The 23,583-nt window shown below is 35.1% G+C and overlaps 1 protein-coding gene across 1 annotated transcript in view; it reads left to right on the top strand.

Annotated features, from left to right (window-relative positions):
* The window catches only part of MCF2L2 (MCF.2 cell line derived transforming sequence-like 2), a 1,253,992-nt gene that overhangs the window by 868,336 nt on the left and 362,073 nt on the right, over positions 1–23,583 (top strand). Inside the window, 1 exon segment of the mRNA XM_053711855.1 lies at positions 1,694–1,760. Coding sequence (XP_053567830.1) covers positions 1,694–1,760 — 67 coding nt within the window.

The following is a 23,583-nucleotide window of genomic DNA, read 5'->3' as shown; positions in this document are numbered from 1 at the left end:
TCAGAGAACTGACTTCAGACTTCACAATCCTAACATTGCTACATATCTTTCCCTAATTGACATCTGTAAAGATGATTAGATAACATACTGTTAAACAGGGCATGTTTTGTTAACTAAATAAGAGTGGCCCAGTCTCCGAAGGGAGTGGATCATGATCTGCTTCAGTATGTCACAGTACATGTTGGCATTCATGGTTCCCTCAATGAACTGTAGCTACCCAGTGCCGGCAGCACTCATGCAGGCCCAGACCATGACACTCCCACCACCATGCTTGACTGCACTCAACTTCTTTGGTCGACCATGGCGAGGCCTGTTCTGAGTGGAACCTGTCCTGTGAAACTGCTGTATGGTCTTGCCCACCGTGCTGCAGCTCAGTATCAGGGTCTTGGCAATCTTCTTATAGCCTAGGCCATCTTTATGTAGAGCAACAATTCTTTTTTTCAGATCCTCAGAGAGTTCTTTGCCATGAGGTGCCATGTTGAACTTCCAGTGACCAGTTTGAGAGAGTGTGAGAGCGATAACACCAAATTTAACACACCTGCTCTTCACACCTGAGACCTTGTAACACTAACGAGTCACATGACACCGGGGTAGGGAAAATGGCTAATTGGGCCCAATTTGGACATTTAGAATCACTATGTTACTGCTGGCTGTTACAATTTAAATTTCTAATCTGAGTTCTAAAAATCATATGGGAATCTAAACTCCAACTGGGTCTAGTGTTTTTAACGTTAGCCTAAGCTATTGTATGTGTGGCAGTTTTTTTTTTCTTTTTTCATTCCTCTGTTTACGTTTTTTAATAAAGATTTAAGCATGAATGTATGAAACTTATAATTTAAATACTGACTGTGATCTTTAGGGCAGAGTTTCAAACTGGAACACAGATAAGAGCATACTATATACAATTGTATATCCTATTACAATTACTTTGTTAGTTGTGTTCTGCTTGTTTTGCTCTATATCTGTGGCAGGTAATCCAATTTCAATATTATGTAATAACAATATATAGGTTCCCTGTTAACTAACTCTCTAGCCCCTCCCCCACCCTTGATTGTATACCCTAGGCAGTATGTGGTCATGCATTATCATGGTAATTATACTTCTATGCACACACAGTATGCTCCAAATCGTAAGGAAATCAAAGAACACTTAAAGGGACATAAAACCCAAATATGTTCTTTCATGATGCAGACAGAGAATACAATTTTAAGCAACTTTCCAATTTACTTCTATTATTTAATTTGCTTCCTTCTCTTGTTATCTTTTCCTAAAAGGTTTATATAGGAAAGCTCAGAAGCAGCAAAGAACCTATGTTCTGATTGGTGGCTGCGTATATGTATAGATTGTCATTGGGTCACCAATTTTTCAGTTAGCAACCAGTTGTGCATTGCTGCTCCTTCAACAAAAGAATACCAAGGGGATGAAGCAAATTTGATGAAAGAAGTGTACTGGAAAGCTGTTTCATGATTTAGATAAAACATACAATGTTCATGAATCAAAACACGCCACACACACATTCTTCAATATTAACAAACTGTGTAGAGTACTAAAGTGTAGGAAGGTATAACGTTTTTAATAAGTCAAATATATACTTGGAGAGTAATTAGGAAGCCTCAAAATAACCCATTGATTAAAACTGAATGTGAAATAAGTCTTACATGGAGTATTTTTTCTGTTTTTTTTTTATTTTCAGCCACATAATTAATGAATTAATAGAAACTGAACGTGTTTATGTGGAAGAGCTCCAAAGTATTCTAGAGGTAAGTCCCCTAAATGAGCTATATTTAGTTGTGATGACTTAAACATATTTTGCTTCCATTGTTTTTCTGTATGTTGTGATTTCACAAGCCTATGCAATAGTACCTTTATATTTACTGACATCTCTAATATACTTGATGCTACCTTGCCATGTGACAGTGTTCTCTGATTTAAGCTTTATACTTACTCATGGAGACCTCATGATATTCACTTTATTATATAGTTATACTTTTATAAGTGTCATGCACCGTGAAAACAATTCTAAGCTGTATAAACTGCTTAAATGACAGTTCTATGTAACACCAGGGAGTGGTTGTTTAACCTCTGTAAAAGGGTTAAACACATAGTTAAAATGAGCTCCAGTAGTACATTGCTGCTCCTGAGCCTACCTAGGTACAATTTTCAACAAATGATACCACAAGAACAAAGTAAATTTCATGATAGAAATAAATTGAAAAGTCTCTTAAAATTCCATGCTCTGAACCATAAACATTAATGATGTAATTTATGAAAATTTAAAGGTGCACTCAGGTTAAATTAAATTTTCATGATTCAGATACAACATGTAATTTTATACAACTTTCCAATTTACTTCCATTAAAAAAAATGTGCACAGTCTTTTATATTTACAATTTTTGAGTTACCAGATCCTACTGAGCATGTGCAAGAATTCACAGACTACACGTATATGCATTTGTGATTGGCTGATTGCTATCACATGGTACAAGGGGAGTGGAAATATACATAACTTTGAAATTGATTATAAAAAAATCTACTACTAATTTGAAGTTCAGACTAAGTGCTATTGCATTGTCTTGTTATCTTGCATTTGTTGATTATGCAAATCTAATGGTTTGACTTGTTTAAAAAAAGACATTCTTTACAACATATTTACAGCATAACCTACTATCAACTATCAAATCTATCTCTTGAGGAAATTGCTCAGTGGCTGATGAAAACAATTAAGACAACTTTACACATTAAAGAGATATAAAACCCAACATTTTTCTTTCATGATTTAGATAGAGCCTGCCGTTTTAAACAACTTTCTAATATACTTCTATTATCTCATTTTTTTCATTTTCTTATTATTCATTGTTGATAAGCAGAAAGGTAAGTTCAGGATAGGGTTGCCGCATTTTCCTAGACACTTATAAGTTACACATGCTGCTGCTGCTGCAGGGAAAATATGAATAGTGCATATAACTACTCCTGTCTAGAAACACAATACACATCCCTTCCTGCACACCCTGCAGCATGTGTAACTCATAAGAGTCCAGGAAAACATGGCTTTGGTGGCAACCCTAGTTCAGGAGCGTGCACGTGTCTGCAGCACTATATGAATGTTATCCATTAGCAAAAGCACTAGTTGGCAGCACTTTATCCTGTCATGTAGGGCTCCAAACGTGCATGCAAACTATCTAGATATCTCTTCAACAAAGAATAACATGAATAAAAAGCACATTAGAAAACAAAAGTAAATTGGAAACGTTTTATAAATTGTATGCTCTGTCTGAATCATGAAAGAAAATGTTTGGGTTTCATGTCCCTTTAAAGATCTTGAAACAAAAAAAATAGTCTTATCCAGGACAAGAATGTATTTTTTTCACCAAATAACTATAACAGACTATTTTATATCCAGCATTTATAAAAATGATTGTGTTGTCCCTTTAATAAGTAGTTTCATATCAATTTCTCCTTTAGTCAACATGGAATTTATAACCTTAATACAGATCCACTTAAATCCAGCTTCAGATGCTGATTTACAGCAGAGCACTCCTCTTTAATTTTGCAAAACTATAAAAAATGACTCGAGATCCCACACATTCTTACAATATGATGTACATATTTCAGGAGAATAAAACAGCTAAATCACTAAAGCACTATTGTACATGCTGTAATATTTGCTATGCAGGGTTGTTTATCGGCTTAGTACAGACTGTAAGGGCCCGATCCGATATAAATCGTCGCCCGCAAAAGCCGGCGAGAAATCTTACTCCATTTTCACCTCGCCACAAAATGCAGCCGTAGTAAGCCTTACGCTGTCTATTGGAGTCCCGTAACTCCCTAAACTAGCTGCTAAATAAAACCTAACACCTAACGCATGCGCAATGTCTATCTACCTGTCAACCGCGATCTGCTAAATAAAACCTAACACCTAACGCATGCGCAATGTCTATCTACCTGTCAACCGCGATCCCCCGCCGCAATCCCTAATAAAGTTATTAACCCCTAAATCGCCGCTGCCGGACCCCGCCACCACCTACATTAAAAGTATAACCCCCTAATGTGATCCCCCTACACCGTCGCCAGCTACATTACATACCCCCTAATGTGAGTCCCTTACACCGCCGCCATCTACCTTACCTACCCAAAGTGAGCCCCTACCCCGCCGCCATCTGCCTTACCTACCCCCTAAAGTGAGCCCCTTACACCGCCGCCACCTATTTTATAAATATTAACCCCTAATTTAATCCCCCTACACCGCCGCCAGCTATATTAACTATATTAACCCTAATTATATTAGGGTTAATATAGTTAATATAGTTATTATATTATATATATTAACTATATTAACCCTAATTATAGCAAAAGGCCCTTTTAAGGGCTGGTAAGGTAAAAGAGCTGTGAACTTTTTAAATTTAGAATAGGGTAGGGAAATTTTTTTATTTTGGGGGGGCTTTATTATTTTATTAGGGGGCTTAGAATAGGTGTAATTAGCTTAAAAATCTTCTAATATTTTTTTTATTTTTTGTAATTTAGTGTTTGTTTTTGTAATTTAGTTTAGTTTATTTAATTATATTTTAGTTTAGTTATTTGTAGTTTATTTAATTTATTGATAGTGTAGGTGTATTTGTAACTTAGGTTAGGATTTATTTTACAGGTAAATTGGTAATTATTTTAACTAGGTAGCTATTAAATAGTTATTAACTATTTAATAGCTATTGTACCTAGGTAAAATAAATACCAAGTTACCTGTAAAATAAATATAAATTATTAATTACATTGTAGCTATCTTAGGGTTTATTTTATAGGTAAGTATTTAGATTTAAATAGGAATATTTTAATTAATAATATTAATATTAATTAGATCTATTTTAATAAGAATTTTGTTAGGGATGTTAGAGTTAGATAGGTTTATTATACTTTATATATATATATATATATATATATATATATATATATATATATATATATATATATATATATATATATATATATATATATATATATAATATAATAACGATATTAACTATATTAACCCTAATATAATTAGGGTTAATATAGTTAATATAGCTGGCGGCGGTGTAGGGGGATTAAATTAGGGGTTAATATTTATAAAATAGATGGCGGCGGTGTAAGGGGCTCACTTTAGGGGGTAGGTAAGGTAGATGGCTGCGGGGTAGGGGCTCACTTTAGGGGGTAGGTAAGGTAGATGGTGGCGGGGTAGGGGCTCACTTTAGGGGGTAGGTAAGGTAGATGGCGGCGGGGTAGGGGCTCACTTTAGGGGGTTATAGATTTAATATAGTTGGCGGCGGGGTCCGGGAGCGGCGGTTTAGGGGTTAATAACTTTATTAGGTGGCGGCGGGGTCCGGGAGCGGCGGTTTAGGGGTTAATACATTTTTTTTTGTTAGGATAGTGAGGGGGGATAGCGGATAGAGGGTTAGACGTGTCGGGCTAAGTTTGGGAGGCGTGTTAGACAGTACGGGAGATTTAATACTTTAGTCAGGTTTTGTAGGCGCCGGCAGTTTCTAAAGTGCCGTAAGTCACTGGCAACTCCAGAAATGGGTACTTACGCAGATTTCTGGACATCGCTGGTTTGTCAGACTTACGGCACGTTAGCCTCTGACGGCGCCGTATATGGGATAGCTCGAGTTGTGAGCTGAAACTGCGGGCGGCGGGGGTTCCCTCGCTTGCACCGCAAACTACGATCTTTATCGGATCGCGCCCCAAACATTCAGGGCCAGATTACAATTGGAGCAATATGTAGCGCTTATGTTATAGTCTAATTGCGCTAGAAGTAAACTTTTTGCGCTCGTATTATGAGTTGAAAGTAAAAAGATTGCGCCCTTGCGCTAACCCGACGTGCACAGCTTACTTCAAGCGCAATTAGAATATTGCGCAAACGATAAACTATTCCCTAACAGAAGTAAATGGAGAAAAAAAGACAGCTAATTGATTCAACCAATAATGGGCCATGTTACATGTGAAGTTCTATTGAACACTTCTGCTCGAGCATTAATTGCACTTGAAGTAAGCTTTTGCTCTCGTCGAGTTGTGCTCGTAATATGAGTTGAAAGTAAACTATTTTTGCTCTCATGCTAACCCGATGAGCACACAAATACAAATTAGAAAATTGCGCGTGCATTCACGTATTCCCCTCACAGAAGTTAATAGAGCAAAAAAGTGGGGGAAGAAAACTAACACCCTACTCGTGCGCTAACCCGAACGCATATTCTCATGTACGCTAATCAACATGAAAATATGATTATTTCCCATTCCAATGTTCTTCACATAGGAGGATATGTTCAATTTACTTATAAATACATATTTCTATATACATCTGATGGCATTTTGGTACAATATATATATTTTCCTATATATATATATATACAGATATATATAGGAATATCTATTTATAAATACATAGAACACTATGTGCAGAACATTGGAATGTAAAATATTTACAGTAAATACACAGTATAACACTTTATTAAAAAAATTATTTTGCATAAATATGTTTTTATATGTTTTCATCTTCTTAAAAGGACAGTAAAGTCTGAATAAGACATTAATGATTTAGACAGAGCATACAATTTTAAACAACTTTCCAATTTACTTCTATTATATAATTTGTTTCCTTCTCTTGTTATCCTTTGCTGAAAGGTTTATCTAGGTAAGTTCAGGAGCAGCAAAGAACCTAGATGCTGATTGGCGGCTGCATATATATATATATATATATATATATATATATATATATATATATATATATATATATATATACCAATTGTCACTGGCTCACCCATCTATTCAGTTAGAAACCAGTAGTGCATTGCTGCTCGTTCAACAAATGATACCAAGAGATTGAAACAGATTAGATAATAGAAGTAAATTAGAAAGTTGTTTAAAATTGTATTCTCTATCTGAATCATGAAAGAATTTTTTTGGGTTTCATGTCCCTTTAACTGCAAAGGGCTCCAATGCACATATATATACAGTATATCTATATATGTATACATATGTATATATGTGTTTATATGTGTATATATGTCTGTAAATACAAAAACATATAAGAGTAACTGTACTCTGTAATGTATTTTTTATGTAATTTTTGTGCAACTTTTATGTTTCGCGAAACAGTTAACCACAACTCTGAGTACACAATAACCCGATGAGCGTAAACTTGAATTGTGCTCAAGCAATAGCGTTTACTTTCAACTTGTAATACCAGTGGAATTTAACCTGCGCACAAACGATCAATATTGCTTGCGCACAAATGTTTTCGCTCCACTCGTAATCTGGCCCATAGTGTGAAACTGGTATTCAGTGTGTCATGGTCAGTGTTCCCTCTAAGGCTAGTTTTGTGAGTGGCCCAGCAGTGAAACAGTTAATAAGAGAACCATACCTTGCAGTCTGCATTGTGCAGTGTTTGCTAATTGAAGGGTGTAGTTCCCTAATTAACTGTTTCACTTCTGGGTGCGTTTATAAACTGGCCTTAGTGGGGTGACTGGGTCATGGTTTGGTTAGTGCTTCCACTGACCTGTCACAATATTTGTAAAAATAGCTTATTTTTCCCCATAATTGCTGTAAATGCAATATTTCCAGCAAATGTGACATCATTTGGTTACACAGTGCGTCTTCTGAAAACGGAAGGAAAAAAAGAAGAAGGATGTAACATAGCAACTGGCTAAGAAGCCTGACTAGCCACACAGCAACGTAAATTACCATACTCAGAAACAAAGGTCAATGTGCTGGAAACAACATGAAACAAACAAATGAGATCAATGATACAGTTAGGGAAATGATTGTAAAGGAGACAGGCTGCAGACTTCAGATATTCACAAGGCTCCATAAACATCTTCAGTAAAATGAATTGCACAGCTTGTATGTAATATACCACTAGCTTTAATATAGAAGAATCTTCTTTACAATATCGATTTTCATAATGCATATATAGTGCTTCATCTAAAAAGGACAGTTACGTCAGAATAAAATGTTAATGATTCATGTAGAGCATTTAGTTTTGAACGTATTTCTATTATCTAACTTGCTTCATTCTTTTGGTATGCTTTGTTGAAAAGCATACCTAGGTAGGATCAGGAGGAGCAGTGCACTACCGGAAGCTAGATGCGGATTAGTGAGTTTTGTTATCGGCTCACCTGTGTTCAGCTAGCTCCCAGTAGTGCATTGATGCTCTTTAAACAAAGGATACCAAGAGAATGAAGCAAATTAGTTAATAGAAGTAAACTGGAAAGTTGTTTAAAATTGTATCTTTTTGGAATCATGCAAGAAAACAATGAGGTTTTATGTTCCTTTAAACTAGGCAAGATATGACTAAATATACTCTTTTAGCTTGCATATATTTGTGTATATTTGTATATATTTGTGTATATTTGTATATATTTGTGTATATTTGTGTATATCTGTATATAGTTGTATATATATATATATATATATGTATATATTTGTGTATATTTGTGTATATTTGTATATATTTGTATATATATGTATATATTTGTGTATATTTGTATATAGTTGTATATATATATATGTGTATATTTGTGTATATTTGTATATATTTGTATATATATGTATATATTTGGGTATATTTGTATATAGTTGTATATATATATGTATATATTTGGGTATATTTGTATATATTTGTGTATATTTGTATATAGTTGTATATATATATATATATATATATATGTATATATTTGTGTATATTTGTATATAGTTGTGTGTATATATATATATATATATATATGTATATATATTTGTGTATATTTGTATATATTTGTGTATATTTGTATATAGTTGTATATATATATATATGTATATATTTGTGTATATTTGTATATATTCGTCTATATTTGTATATAGTTGTATATATATATATATATATATATATATATATATATATATATATATATATATGTATATATTTGTAGGCAAAAAGAGGGTCTGATGGGGAGCATTCCCCGAAACGTTACTGAATAAACTACTTGTTTTTTACTTAAGTCCAGAGAGTGCTGTTTCCTGTTTTGCTGTATATATTTGTATATATTTGTGTATATTTGTATATAGTTGTATATATATATGTATATAGTTGTATATATATATGTATATATTTGTGTATATTTGTGTATATATGTGTATATATGTGTATATATGTGTATATATGTGTACATTTGTATATATTTATTTGTGTATATTTTTATATATTTGTATATATTTGTGTATATTTGTGTATATTTGTATATATTTGTGTATATTTGTATATATATATATGTATATTTGTGTATATTTGTGTATATTTGTGTATATTTGTGTATATTTTTATATATTTGTATATATTTATTTGTGTAATTTGTATATATTTGTGTATATTTGTGTATATTTGTGTATATTTGTGTACATTTGTGTATATTTGTGTACATTTATTTGTGTATATTTTTATATATTTGTATATATTTATTTGTGTAATTTGTATATATTTGTATATATTTGTGTATATTTGTGTACATTTGTATATATTTATTTGTGTATATTTTTATATATTTGTATATATTTGTGTATATTTGTGTACATTTGTGTACATTTGTGTATATTTGTGTATATTTGTGTACATTTGTATATATTTATTTGTGTATATTTTTATATATTTGTGTATATTTGTGTATATTTGTGTATATTTGTGTACATTTATTTGTGTATATTTTTATATATTTGTATATATTTATTTGTGTAATTTGTATATATTTGTATATATTTGTGTATATTTGTGTATATTTGTATATAGTTGTATATATATATGTATATATTTGTGTATATTTGTGTATATTTGTGTACATTTGTATATATTTATTTGTGTATATTTTTATATATTTGTATATATTTGTGTATATTTGTGTATATTTGTATATATTTGTGTATATTTGTATATAGTTGTATATATATTTGTGTATATTTGTGTATATTTGTGTATATTTGTGTACATTTATTTGTGTATATTTTTATATATTTGTATATATTTATTTGTGTAATTTGTATATATTTGTATATATTTGTGTATATTTGTATATAGTTGTATATATATGTGTATATTTGTGTATATAGTTGTATATATTTGTGTATATTTGTGTATATTTGTGTATATTTGTGTATATTTGTATATATTTGTATATATATACAACTATATACAAATATACACAAATATATACAAATATACACAAATATACACAAATATATACATATATATATATACAACTATATACAAATATACACAAATATATACAAATATATACAAATATACACAAATATACACAAATATATACATATATATATATACAGCTATATACAAATATACACAAATATATATGTATATTTGTGTATATTTGTGTATATTTGTGTACATTTGTATATATTTATTTGTGTATATTTTTATATATTTGTATATATTTATTTGTGTAATTTGTATATATTTGTATATATTTGTGTATATTTGTATATAGTTGTGTATATATGTATATATTTGTGTATATTTGTGTATATTTGTGTACATTTGTATATATTTATTTGTGTATATTTTTATATATTTGTATATATTTATTTGTGTAATTTGTATATATTTGTATATATTTGTGTATATTTGTATATAGTTGTGTATATATGTGTATATTTGTGTATATTTGTGTATATTTGTGTATATTTGTGTACATTTGTATATATTTATTTGTGTATATTTGTATATATTTGTATATATTTGTGTATATTTGTATATATTTGTGTATATTTGTGTACATTTGTATATATTTATTTGTGTATATTTTTATATATTTGTATATATTTATTTGTGTAATTTGTATATATTTGTATATATTTGTGTATATTTGTATATAGTTGTATATATATATATGTGTATATTTGTGTATATTTGTGTATATATGTGTATATATGTGTATGTATGTGTATGTATGTGTATGTGTGTGTGTATGTGTGTGTATGTGTGTGTATGTGTATGTGTGTGTATGTGTGTGTATGTGTGTGTATGTGTGTGTATGTGTGTGTGTGTGTGTATGTGTGTGTATGTGTGTATGTGTGTGTATGTGTGTGTATGTGTGTGTATGTGTATGTGTGTGTATGTGTGTGTATGTGTGTGTATGTGTGTGTATGTGTATGTATGTGTATGTGTGTGTATGTGTGTGTATGTGTATGTGTATGTGTATGTATGTATGTGTATGTATGTGTATGTTTGTCTATATTTGTCTATATTTGTCTATATATTTGTGTATATATTTGTCTATATATTTGTCTATATATTTGTCTATATATTTGTGTATATATTTGTGTATATATTTGTGTATATATTTTTATATATTTGTGTAATTTGTATATATTTGTGTAATTTGTATATATTTGTGTAATTTGTATATATTTATTTGTGTAATTTGTATATATTTTTCTAAGCACATGTAAGAAAAAAATGGTAATCACTCATCAATGTGTGTTGTGCAAATATTTCCAGTGAGCCATTATTTGGAGCTAAATACAAACCATTTAACATTAGCAAATGCAGTACTTGCAGCACCTGTGCAAACTTCAGGGTTGCTAGTTTGAATCATTGCAGGGCCAGCCAGCTGTCAATTAACATTTGCGTTGAGTAGACTTGTGAGTTGCTTAGGAATAAAAGTGGTTGATAAATAATTGTAAACATACTTTGTTTAAAAGAAAAAACACTCAACAAAATGATATATGCTGCAAAACTCCAGACATTATTTCACAATGGTATTTCTGTTTTTGGAGATCATACTTGTGTATGTATTTTTTTTTAGTAAGATGTGTTTTCTGCTCAAAATCACAAAGCTTAAATTGACATAAAACACAAAACTTTGGGACTTCCGGTGGGCGGGCACTGAGCAAGCAGCTCAAATTCAGAGCTCCGTGTTACTCTCTGATCTTATATTGAGATTTGAGAGTAAAATACTGCCCAAGCATACCAGTCCTTGACAGGGATCGTGTCTGGACATCAACAAGGCTGGAGATAACCATCTCTCCCCCACCGAAAGGCATCTAGCACGAGAAAGTGCGGAGTGACAATCCCTATACTTTCCCCGCGGCCATATTGGCCTTTGCATAGTGCGATGGAACACTGAACACCTTCAGAAAGTTCTGGGAGCCAGGAACAAAGAGGACATCAGATTGCGGACTGTGACTCTTGGCATTTGAGGAGATCTGGACAAGATCATTGACACGCCATACTGGCGCACAGAGCCACATCGTCCCAGCTGCCAGACAAATCTATAAGAGGAGATCAGATCAGGCCTCCGGCGACACGGATGCAGATAAGGCTGTGAAATAACCGACTACTGGATTTGTGGGCAACAGTCAGGTGTCTTCTCGGCCACGACAACCAGAAAGCATAGAAAAAAGGCGCAAAACTGTCAGTGCCATCTTGGCGACTCGCTGACACAGCTGCCGACTCTGCATAGAATCAATGCTTCTGTTACACCGGACACAAGATATTCAAGACCACGCTGCAATAATTCCAGCCAAGGTTACTCTGTGAGACCACGGATCTGGTAAAGTACTGCTTTCCTTGATTGCATAACCCTCTCATGTACAGCCACCTTAAAGGGACAAACTCCATAGAGGGTACACCAGTCTACAGACACATAATTCAGTATATGAGGTGTCTGGGAAGTGGTGATGTGTATTATCAGATGATGGAAATTCACTTTAATACACTGCATGGAGACAAGATTGAATTTGCCCTTATGACAACACTGGGGTCACGCAGCTCCACTTTGCAACAACAACTGCAAAGAGTAACGTGTTATAGAACAGATTCCTAATGTTGCTCTTTCAATAATCACCTAGATGTAGCATAGAGTAGACACAGTGTGCAATGCCCACAGCGAAGGTCTATCTTGCAAGCAGGCTTTACAATCTTTAAGGACCCCACTGAGATTCCCACCCTGAGTGTGGTGGTTCTACATATACCACAATATACTGCTGGCCGTGTATCCCTCATATATCATAACACCCTGTGTCTACATTCTCTGTGAGAACTCTGCATAGGGATTATATGCATACAGTGGTTTGATATTTGCTGTACACAATATTGAAGAAGTGTAAATTATATTGTCTTACTGCTTGTTTCTTTTTCTCTGAATGGTGTTCTGTCACAAATTGCATGAAGTGCTATAGACCCCCTGTCTTTTATGGATAAATTCCTAGAACCCTCTAAAATGTCCAGTAAAGGTAAATCTGGTGATAAGAAACCAAAGAGTAATCTAGATAGTTCAGCTAATTCCTCAAGTAAAAATGGGTATACCATGTCTGACCCCAAAGAATCCCATGCCATAGTACAACAACTAACCTTCCTATTCATGCCTAAAATGGATAATATTCAGAAAGGATTGGATACTTTAGCTGGGGAGGTCAAGCAAATAACTACTTGTTTTAATGAAGTGGAGGAGAGGGTCTCAGAGTAAGAGGATTTTAATGTTGCGCACACTAAAAAGGTAGAGGATTTGAAACATCAGAACCAGCTGCTACACCAGCGCCTGGAAGATCTGGAAAACAGATCAAGGCGGAATAATATACGTATGGTGGGCCTACCTAAATCTGTCAAACCCTCTGATATTATACGCTTTATTGAACAAACTCTGCCAACTTTACTAGGTATAGCTGCAGGCACTCTCAGAGGTAGTGTGGAGAGAGCACATAGGGTGGGGTCAGACCGTCAGAAAGACAAAATGCCAGAGAGGGTTTACCCCCTAGACAGGTGATGATTACATTTTTACATTTTCAGGTGAAGATACAGGCGTTACGGGCCTATCACAGACTCCCCTCTTTAATGTTTTAAAATGCAAAACTCCTACTTTTCCAGGATTACTCAGCTGAGTTTATGAGGAAACGGAGAGAGTTCTCTGCGATTTGCTCCACCTTGAATGGAGAGGGCAGAAAGGTATATTTACTATATGCTGCCAGGCTGAAACTGATAACTTCCAATGGCCCCAAATTCTTTGACTCACCCTTGGAGCTTCAGGACTTCCTAAGGGGGACTCAAACACGGCCAGGCAATCCTCCTAATGGAGCAATGCATATTGATCCTGATTGAAATATGGTGGGGCCCCATGAGGGTCTAAACTTTATGTACTTATGCTTTTTGTACTGCGGTTTTCAATAACTGGGTACGAATTGAGGCTGCCTATAGTGCTGATGCCTTTCATAGTAGGTACTTAATGAACAGGTGGTTATTAAGAATCATTAGAGACTTCCTGTTGGGGGAGGAGCACGCACGCTCAGTTGCTCCTCGTCGGCTGCTAGATCCAATGCAGCGTTGCAGACCTGATCCCTGCGCCTGTTTGCCCCGTGGCCCTTGGCGTGTATCCTGGGCCTGTTCAGGGCACTTTTTGCAGCGTGCTGCAGAGGTGGAAGAAGCTCATTTTCCTTACCGTGTGTAGCAAACATATCTCTCTGCAATTCCTTTCACCTGCCTGCAGTGGTGGAACAGCCTCCTGTATTAAGAGAGAGGGCAGTATCGGGAAGGACCCGGAAGCTGCTGCTGGTGACGACCGGCTAAGAGAAGGGTAAGACTGGCACCTGGCTTGACGTGTGCCGCTGGTAGGTAGGAGGTCAGGATTTCAGCGGGAGCTGAGCCCTGTCCTCTCTCCTCGCGGCTGAAGAAATAGAGTGTCCGACCACAGGGGTAATTATATCCTGATTTCTGCACCCCTTACCCTGCCCTCATCAGGTACTTTTCTACCTTTTCTATATTAAAGAAAAGTGTCAGTGAACATATTGCATTATCTGGAGTTCTATTTACGGTTAGCCTGTGTTAATTACAGAAATGGCTATGGCTACGCATGTTTTCTAAAGGGTAGTTTAAAAGTTTAACTGCTGAAGGAGTACCTTGCAAGGACTCAGCTATTTGTTTCATAATTTTCCTGCCACTATAATTCAGCAAGAAACGGCTTTATGTGAATCATTTCCAGGACTCAGTATATCCTGGTGGATATAGGATAAATTTTATATAATTATCATACTAGGATCTTGTATTTCTCCCTTTGTGTGACTTTTTGTTTAGGACCTTAATACAGCAACTGCAGATAAAGGGATAAAACCTGCAAAAATATTAATTGGTGACTCTGTATTAACCTTATTCACAAAGGAGAGCTAGTCCTATGACTTTACTAAAGCAGCAGTGAAAACTCCACCCTGGCCCCTTATGGATCTACAGGGGAAATCTATATATCTTATGCATGGAAAGAAGGAGGAAAAGTGTATGAGAAGTGAATAATAAATAAAGGGGACTTGTTTTTCTAGCTGCAGCAGTCAAAAGAAAAGAGAAAAGAAACAATATATTTTGTGTTATAAGTTTGTATCTGATTTTATTCTGCATCTTCTCTTTTTTTTTAAGGAACAAGGAGAAAAAAAAAAAAAAAAAAAAGGCAAAAGGTTGTTGGCTATGCACTATTGTGATATTTGCAAAAACTGTTTACCTGATTGTTTAGATAGTATATTCTATGAATCTTTTTATATGTCACATAGTTTTCCTGGTCCAAAATAAGGTGTTTACTTATAATATATCGTGCTGAAATAGCATTACAGATAAGCCTAAAACTCTTTGTTTTTCTCTTTTGGAAAGGGGAAAGGAAAAGGAAAAAAAAAAAGTCAAATGGTTAATGATCTGCATAGGGTAATATAGTAGTCTTTTGAAGGATTCCAGTACTTTAATAGCAAACTAGATAGACCTGTCAGGCTCTTTTTCCCCTCACCTTCACTATTCTCACACTCCACTTTTTTATTTTTTTTTATTTTTAATAACATTTTCTGCCTCTTAGTTTTTTTTTTTTTGTTTTTTTTTTTTTTATATTTTTATTGGGATTCAAAACAGAGCAGGCAAACATTACATAGCCATAATGACTGTAGAAATAAACAGTTTCCAGATACATAACTTGAATAATTAAAACACAATCAACAAAATACATGTATATGGCCATATTCAGCATTGTTGATAAACAAAGAGCTTGCCACTCAAACAATATGCCCTCTAATTAGCAGCTGAGGCCACTCTTGGACCTCTTAGTTCTAATGGAAACGTGATGGTACAGAGGGCAGCCATGAACAATATGAGACCACTTTTGGATCTCAAATGGTAAATCCCATTTTTTCTTATTTTTTGTATTCAACTCTGTAATATAATAAAGTAAGAACAGCCAGTAAATGTAAACAAGGATAAACAATGATAGATAGATAACCCATACTTGAGAGTGACAAGGCTCATAAACATAAAATCTCCTTAAAGAAACTAATGGCCTCTCTTGGACCTTTAACAATAGCGAATATTAATTGAGGGGTATAGTAGGGGTCACTGGTGAACTATGAGTATGCAGGGCCACTCTTGGACCCTTGACAAGTATATATAATGATGCGCTACTAACTGTGCGTACATAGTTACGTGAATCATATAACTATAAGAGCATACTGAGGTAAGGAAAATCTAAATAATGATAATTATAAAAAATTTAATAATAAAAAAAAAAAGATCAAACATAAGAAATACATTACATAAAGAATAGGAAACTAGGCAGTTGAGACTAGGCGCAATTAAGGGAGTTGGGTATAAATTGGAGAACAGCGAATATTGAGCCATTTCCAAAAAAAGATTTTGTTACTAGGAACACTAAAACGTTCAAGTACCAGTTTGTAATACATGTAAAGGGGAATACATCATTGGCCATTTGTGTATGAGGACAGCTAGTTGTCTTAAATATAATATAGGTAGTAATAGGAGTTTTATTAACATTTGTCAGAGGACACCATTCATACAATACTTATATCTTTTCAGTTTGGTAGCTGTGTATGGCATCATATCTCAACAGAGCATTGGAGATAAGTAAAGGTTGATCCCGTCATATGCGCATGGGCCCTATGCACCACAACAGGAGAATGAATAGCATGCTCCAGCCAACTCCTAACTATGTTGATAGATTATCTTACCTGATAGGGCATGGAAACTCTATATGGCATTAGGTAGACTAATGTGGATATGCATTATGTGAAAGTATTCAGGAGTTATAGATCCACTTATACCCTACATTTAGGTGCAGGCGGCGAATTGGGCTAAAGATGGGAAAATACAGGTACCTGCCTGACTACTATAAGTTTAATAACACTTGGAGAACAGATTTAAAATCAAGAGAGCCTATAAGTGATGGGGTGTGCAGCCCTAAGGCTAACCTACCTACTTAAGCATAGAATCAGGTCATGTAACAGGGTTATGGTAATATACAGGCAATATTTAACAAATTAAATCCCCAAGGTTAATATATGCCCTGGAAACCTGGGCAGCTAAAATCAAACTATGTTAACAGAAATATGGCAGTATAGGGTCAAAGTTTATATCATGTGAACATAAGCAGCCTCCTGATTAAAACAGATACGTACTGTTGTGGGAGATTGTAGTAATAAAAGCAAAAACAAAAGCCAGGTAGTAAAGGGTGAGCTGACTGTTGTGGGGATACATAGGTTAATGCTGCACATTGGATAGTTTCACAATAGTTAATATAGTCACCCCACTCCGGTTTTCAAATGTTTAAAAGAGCCTGAGTTAGTGATCCAATGCAGGATGCAAACCTCCCTGCTGAGAAACTGACTGGCTATCCTGGAGTGAGCTCCAGAGTGTTCCCAGATCAACTGATCCGACATTTGTAGCAAGTGCAGGGAGCCCGCTCCCGGTCTTGATGGCTGGACAATGTGGGGAATCGAAGTGATCCACAGGGGAAATGAAGGTGAGTTCGCCAGTTCCAACAAAAAATTATAAGGTCTGGATCGTACCTTCAATCGATATATCGCATCACAGCTCCTATATACAGGCTCCTCTCTTCCAGCCACCTGGCAGCACTTGTCGGGTGATATCGCTATGCTCACTGAAGGCGACTGCTGTGCATGTGTGAGAGCCCTGGAAGAATGTGCGGCACCTCTGTTAGTAATCTCCAAGGGCTCCTGAGTCACCTCCGGTGCGCTGCTCCTCTCCTCCACTGACCGGCAAACTGAGACTTGGCTGGGAACCGGGTGCTCTATAGGGTAGGTATAGCAGTCTGCTAGTTGAGCACCATCAACTGATCTCCCGGCTGCCTCTATAGAAGTTTCTTGGGAGGGTGCTGTATTGCCACCAAGCAATCCGGTGCTGCACACATCATCCCTGGGTAAGGCCTGATCTACTGAGGAGGGATGTCGCACTATAGCGATCGCTCCCCCCACCTGCTCCGTAGCACTATCACCATGCTCCAAATGCATAAATCCTCCTGTCACCAGGATCTGGCACAACTGCCTCCTTAAGTCCTCAAAAGGGTGCCGTAGCAAGTTCTGCATCCCCAACTCCCATTTGTCAATCGCTGCCAGGGCCATCTGAGCAGTAATTATAGGTATTTCCTTTTCAGCCATAGAAACTTAGTACAGCTCTTGCAAATGTAGAGAATATTATCCAAATACTGGATATCGTAACTCCGGTGTACGGGGGGGGGGTTAATGTGCGACAGCCCCAGACCCACACTTCATTATCCACACAGGGCTCACTTTCCTTATTCAGTGCTGCGTAGTTGTAGGATGGCTTCTAGGCCTGTGAGAAAGTCTGCAGCGTGGCTGACTCAAAGAGCATAGGCAAAACACAGTCCAATTCTCAGCTCTTAGAGTCTATCAAACCTCTAGAACTTAATCCTTCTTATGAGTTAAAGGTAGCATCGGTTTGCTGTAGGTAATATGCAATAAAACTATAAGAACTCACAGAGCTTCACAGAGACGCGTCTAGCCGCTTTGAGTGTAGGCTCCGCCCCCCCACACTCCACTTTTTTGACCCTTTTTTTTTTTTCTTTTTTTTTTGCACGTGGATTGGTTTCCACTTTTTTTTTTAGCTCTCACACCATTTTATGGATAGATTTCTCACACAGGCGAATACTATTTCGCCCATAATGCCTGCCAAGGTCAAAGAAAGAAAAAATAAGGTTAATGACTCAAGTAATGATTACAAGTCTAGATCACTCTGCTATAAGAATGGATTCTCAGGTTTTATGTTCACAGATAGCCGAGTTGTTTACACCCCAGTTTGAACTTATTAAAAGAGAATTAACCAGTATTTCCTCTGACGTGATAACCCTTACAAAGGAAGTAAGGCAATTTGCCGCAAGGATCTCCGAAGTTGAGACCAGGGTTTCCGACTTAGAGGACCTGGTTAATTCTCAGGAAACTATCTCGCAGAAGCAAGAAACAAAAATTAATAATCTCCAATCTCGCCTGGAAGAACTAGAAGATCATTCTAGAAGGAATAATATAAGAATAATAGGCCTCCCAGAAACCTCAGAATATGAGGACTTAATTAAAATTACGTCAGTTTTGCTCCCCCAAACCTTAGGGGTTCCGGCCTCACAGTTACCTCTAGAAGTTGAAAGAGCTCATAGGTTGGGGACCAACAGAGTGGCTCTAGAGGGTGCAACTAGAAATAGGGCTTGCCTAGTGAAATATCTAAAATTCCAGGATAAAATTGAATTATTAAGATTATTTAAGAAAAATGGTTCTCTTATGTTGAGAAACCACAAAATATTATTGTTTCAAGACTTTTCGTCTGAAACGTCTGCCAAGAGGAAACTGATGGCCCCCCTTTGTACTCAGCTGATAAAGCAGAATATGAAAGCTAGGTTGATTTACCCCGCAAAAATTGTCCTAGAAGAAAAGGGAAAGAGATATCTATTTGCTAACCCTAAAGAAGTAAAAGAGTTCATTGATACTAATGTAACCCTCTAGGGGGTACCGCCATAGAGGCGGGTTGAAGGTTATTATATCTTTTTATTTTTATAAGGATGTATAATGTCTGCTTTGTAATTAGTTTTTATTTTTATTTTTTGGTATGCATGTGTGCTGGGTTTCCCCTTTTTTTTTTTTTTTTCTCCCGAGTTATCCACTTCCCTCTCCCCTTTCCCCCCTCTACCGCCTCTTAGTATAACCGGAACAGAATTTTGGGATGATGATTGATTTAAAGGTTGTGTCGTGGAATGTTGGAGGAATTTCTTCCCCTGCTAAACGTAAACTTATATTGAAACACATAGCTGAGGATAAACCAGATATTGCGTTTTTGCAGGAGACGCATTTAAATGAAGTAGAAACTGCAAAACTTAAGTGTAAATGGGTAGGACAAGTTATTGGGGCCCCCTCCTTAAATAGGAAATGTGGAGTAGCAATTCTACTTAATAAAGACTTAAAATACTCTATTATCAAGATACAAGCCGACCCCGATGCACGTTTTATAATCTTGAAGATTTTCGTTAATGAAGTTAAATTTATTCTGTGCAATCTTTATGGCCCTAATTTAATATCCCAGAGATTCTGGAAAAAAATTGAACATATCCTGTTTCCGTTGATTAATGAAAATATTATAATGGGTGGAGATTTTAATTTAACTCCCTGTCCTATAATGGATAGACTTTCAGGTAAAAACCTAAAATTTCATAATAGAGGTGCACGTCTCCTTAAAAAAATGTGTTATAATCTTAAATTATGTGATATTTGGAGACTTAGGAACCCTGATGCTCAGAGATTCACATGTGAATCTAAGTCATTTAAATCTTTCTCTAGAATCGATTTATTTTTAATTTCTGAATCTTTATCCATACAAAAATTAAGGGTGGATATCAGCGACATTGCGATTTCAGACCACGCGGTTATATCACTCAGTTTTGTATCCTTAAATATTAAAAAAAATAAGGGTATCAGATTCTTTTTTCCCAGATATCTTGTGAATAATATTACATTTTCTATATGGTTAAAGCAGAGCTGGAAGGACTTCTGTAGTTTTAATATTAACTACTTCAATAAAATCGAAGTCTTCTGGGAAACTGCAAAGGCGGTGTTACAGGGTCAAATACAGGCCTATATGTACAATTTAAATAAAAACAGCAAGCAGCTGAAACGCAATATTCCAACCAGGTAAAAAACACATATAGAAAGTATTTATATCTGCAATCAGCTAGAAACTGGAAAGCCTATTCTGAAGCCAGAAAAGCTCTAGATATTTTTCTTAAACAAAAATCTCTGGAACAAGAATCAAAGATTAGCCTATATTTTAGGGGTTTTCAGGGATGTTCCGCTAGACACCTAGCTCGCCTTACTAAAAGTAGAAAGAAAAATAATTATATAGCTGCTCTGCAAGTAGGTAATTCTAGAGTTTTTGAAACAGAGGAGATTTGTAAGGTTTTTTTTGATTTCTATCAGTTACTTTACACGGATATAACTAGTGATGCTGAGTGTCAAGATAACTTCTGGCAAGATTTGCAAATCCCACAGATTCTGGAGGAAGAATCAGCCTCTCTAATTGCACCTATTTCTGACGAAGAAATTTTTGGAGTCATAGAGCGGCTTAAAACTAATAAAGCAGCTGGCTCGGATGGCTTGCCGGGAGAATTCTATAAGATCCTGGCCCTAGAGTTGAAGCTGACTTTGGGCAAGTTGTTTAATTCTTATTTTTGTTCCAATGATTCTATCTCTTCGTATTTTTCTGCGGCCAATATCTCTTTAATATTAAAAAAAGGAAAAAACCCAGAAGATCCCGCGTCTTATAGACCAATTTCTGTGTTATACACAGATTATAAAATTCTATCTTCAATAATCGCTAAGAGGGTGGCCATCGTACTGGAGAAAGTTATCCATACAGACCAGGTAGGCTTCATGTTAGCTAGGAACTCTACTAGACATATCCGAAGTGTTGCTACATTTCTTGATTATCATTGGAACTTATATGGGGCGAATAAAGTTAATAATGATAACACTCAAGATATAGCAATTTTAACACTTGATGCTGAAAAGGCTTTTGACTCTATATCCTGGAAGCATTTATTCTTTACTTTAACTAAATTTGGATTTCATGAACAATTTGTTTCTTTTATTAAAAAACTTTACAGATCTTTTTTATTGGTTAATAATACACTTTCAGAAAAGATTATATTGAAAAGAGGTATGCGTCAAGGATGCCCGTTATCCCCGTTATTATTTAATATTGCGTTAGAACATTTAGCGATCAAATTAAGGGAAAAGATGGAAGGTATATCGTTGGGTACACAAACTCTTAAATTACTACTTTATGCTGATGACCTTCTACTGTTTTTTGAGGATACTAGACAGACTATCCCACTAGCTATGAGAAACTTGAAACAGTTTGGTGCCTTTTCTGGGTATAGGGTTAACTTGCAAAAAAGTGAGCTTTTATGGGTTAAAAAAATCAGTGGGTAGTATTCAAGAAACTCCGTTTAGGACAGTGGATTGTATTAAATATTTGGGTATTTTTTTTCATACTAACCCAAAAAATGGTACAATGCGAATTTTACCCCCTTATTGGAGAAAATCCAGGCCGACTTAGAAAATTGGACGTCTTTCCCACTTTCATTGAAAGCACGGGTTAACTTATTTAAAGCTATTATTTTCCCTAGATTACTTTACCCTTTGCAAAATTTACCAATTTTTATTCCTTTAAATGATATAAAGAATTTATGTACACATATTTCCAGATTTATCTGGGGTAACAAAAAAGCACGTATATCTCTTGACAAGCTGATGTTGAAAAAGGAGTTGGCAGGTTTTTCTTTACCCAATATCAAACTTTATAATTGGGCAGCTATGATTAAGATAGCACTTGACTGGATCTCAGAATCTAATATAGTCTCTTCTTTTGATCTTGAAAGTTTTTATTTCAAACCTTTTATGTTAAAGGCTATATTGCATTGTCCGCTTAAAACACTTCCGTCTAATATTAATAGTCTTACTACTATTAAAAATATAATAGTGGCGTGGAGGAAATGCTGTACCCTGCTTGGGATAGATCCAAATTTCTCAACATTTTTGCCTATCTGTGGGAATCCTCAATTCTTGCCAGGAATCTATAATAAGGCCTTTCAATCTTGGAAAGACAAAAAGCTCTGCTTCTTAGCTCAGATTATGACAGATAACGGACAAGTTGTCTCTTTCCAAGAATTAATTTCTCAATTTGGCATTTCTAATAAGACCTTTTTTGCGTATCTGCAATTATGTCACTATATAGATGCGTCGGACTGCACTTTTCCTATCTCTCTCGCGTGGTCTGAAATTGATGTATGCTGTTCTAAATTTAAAGTGGGTGATGCCTCTATCTCTTTAATGTATGATATTATGATGTCCAAACAAGGTGCACTGGCTATGGGGAACATTATTAATAAATGGATTTATATTTTTCCAGAGATGGATGAAAATAAAATTATTTCTAGTTTTTCAATACTTAATCAATGTCTTGTCCCTACTGCCTGGAAAGAATCTCATATGAAAATATTTAATAATTTTTATATTTCTCTGTATTGATTGAATAAAATGTTCCCCTCCACAGTTTCAAACTGTCCACGTTGTAGTTTTCTAGGGGCTGATTTCTGTCACATGGTATGGTATTGTCCAAAAAATTTCTCAACTGTGGCAAAAAATAGCATAATGGGTTTCGAGCCTTTATAACTTGCAAGTTCAATTTACATAAGAAAATAATTTTTTTTTATACAGTCAGGATGAGAGTCTTGGTTTATATCAAAA

This window comes from Bombina bombina, chromosome 4, assembly GCF_027579735.1.
Source record: "Bombina bombina isolate aBomBom1 chromosome 4, aBomBom1.pri, whole genome shotgun sequence".
Classification (NCBI taxonomy): domain Eukaryota; kingdom Metazoa; phylum Chordata; class Amphibia; order Anura; family Bombinatoridae; genus Bombina; species Bombina bombina.
The sequence above is the reverse complement of the archived record's forward strand: the minus strand, read 5'-3'. Positions and strand labels throughout refer to the sequence as shown.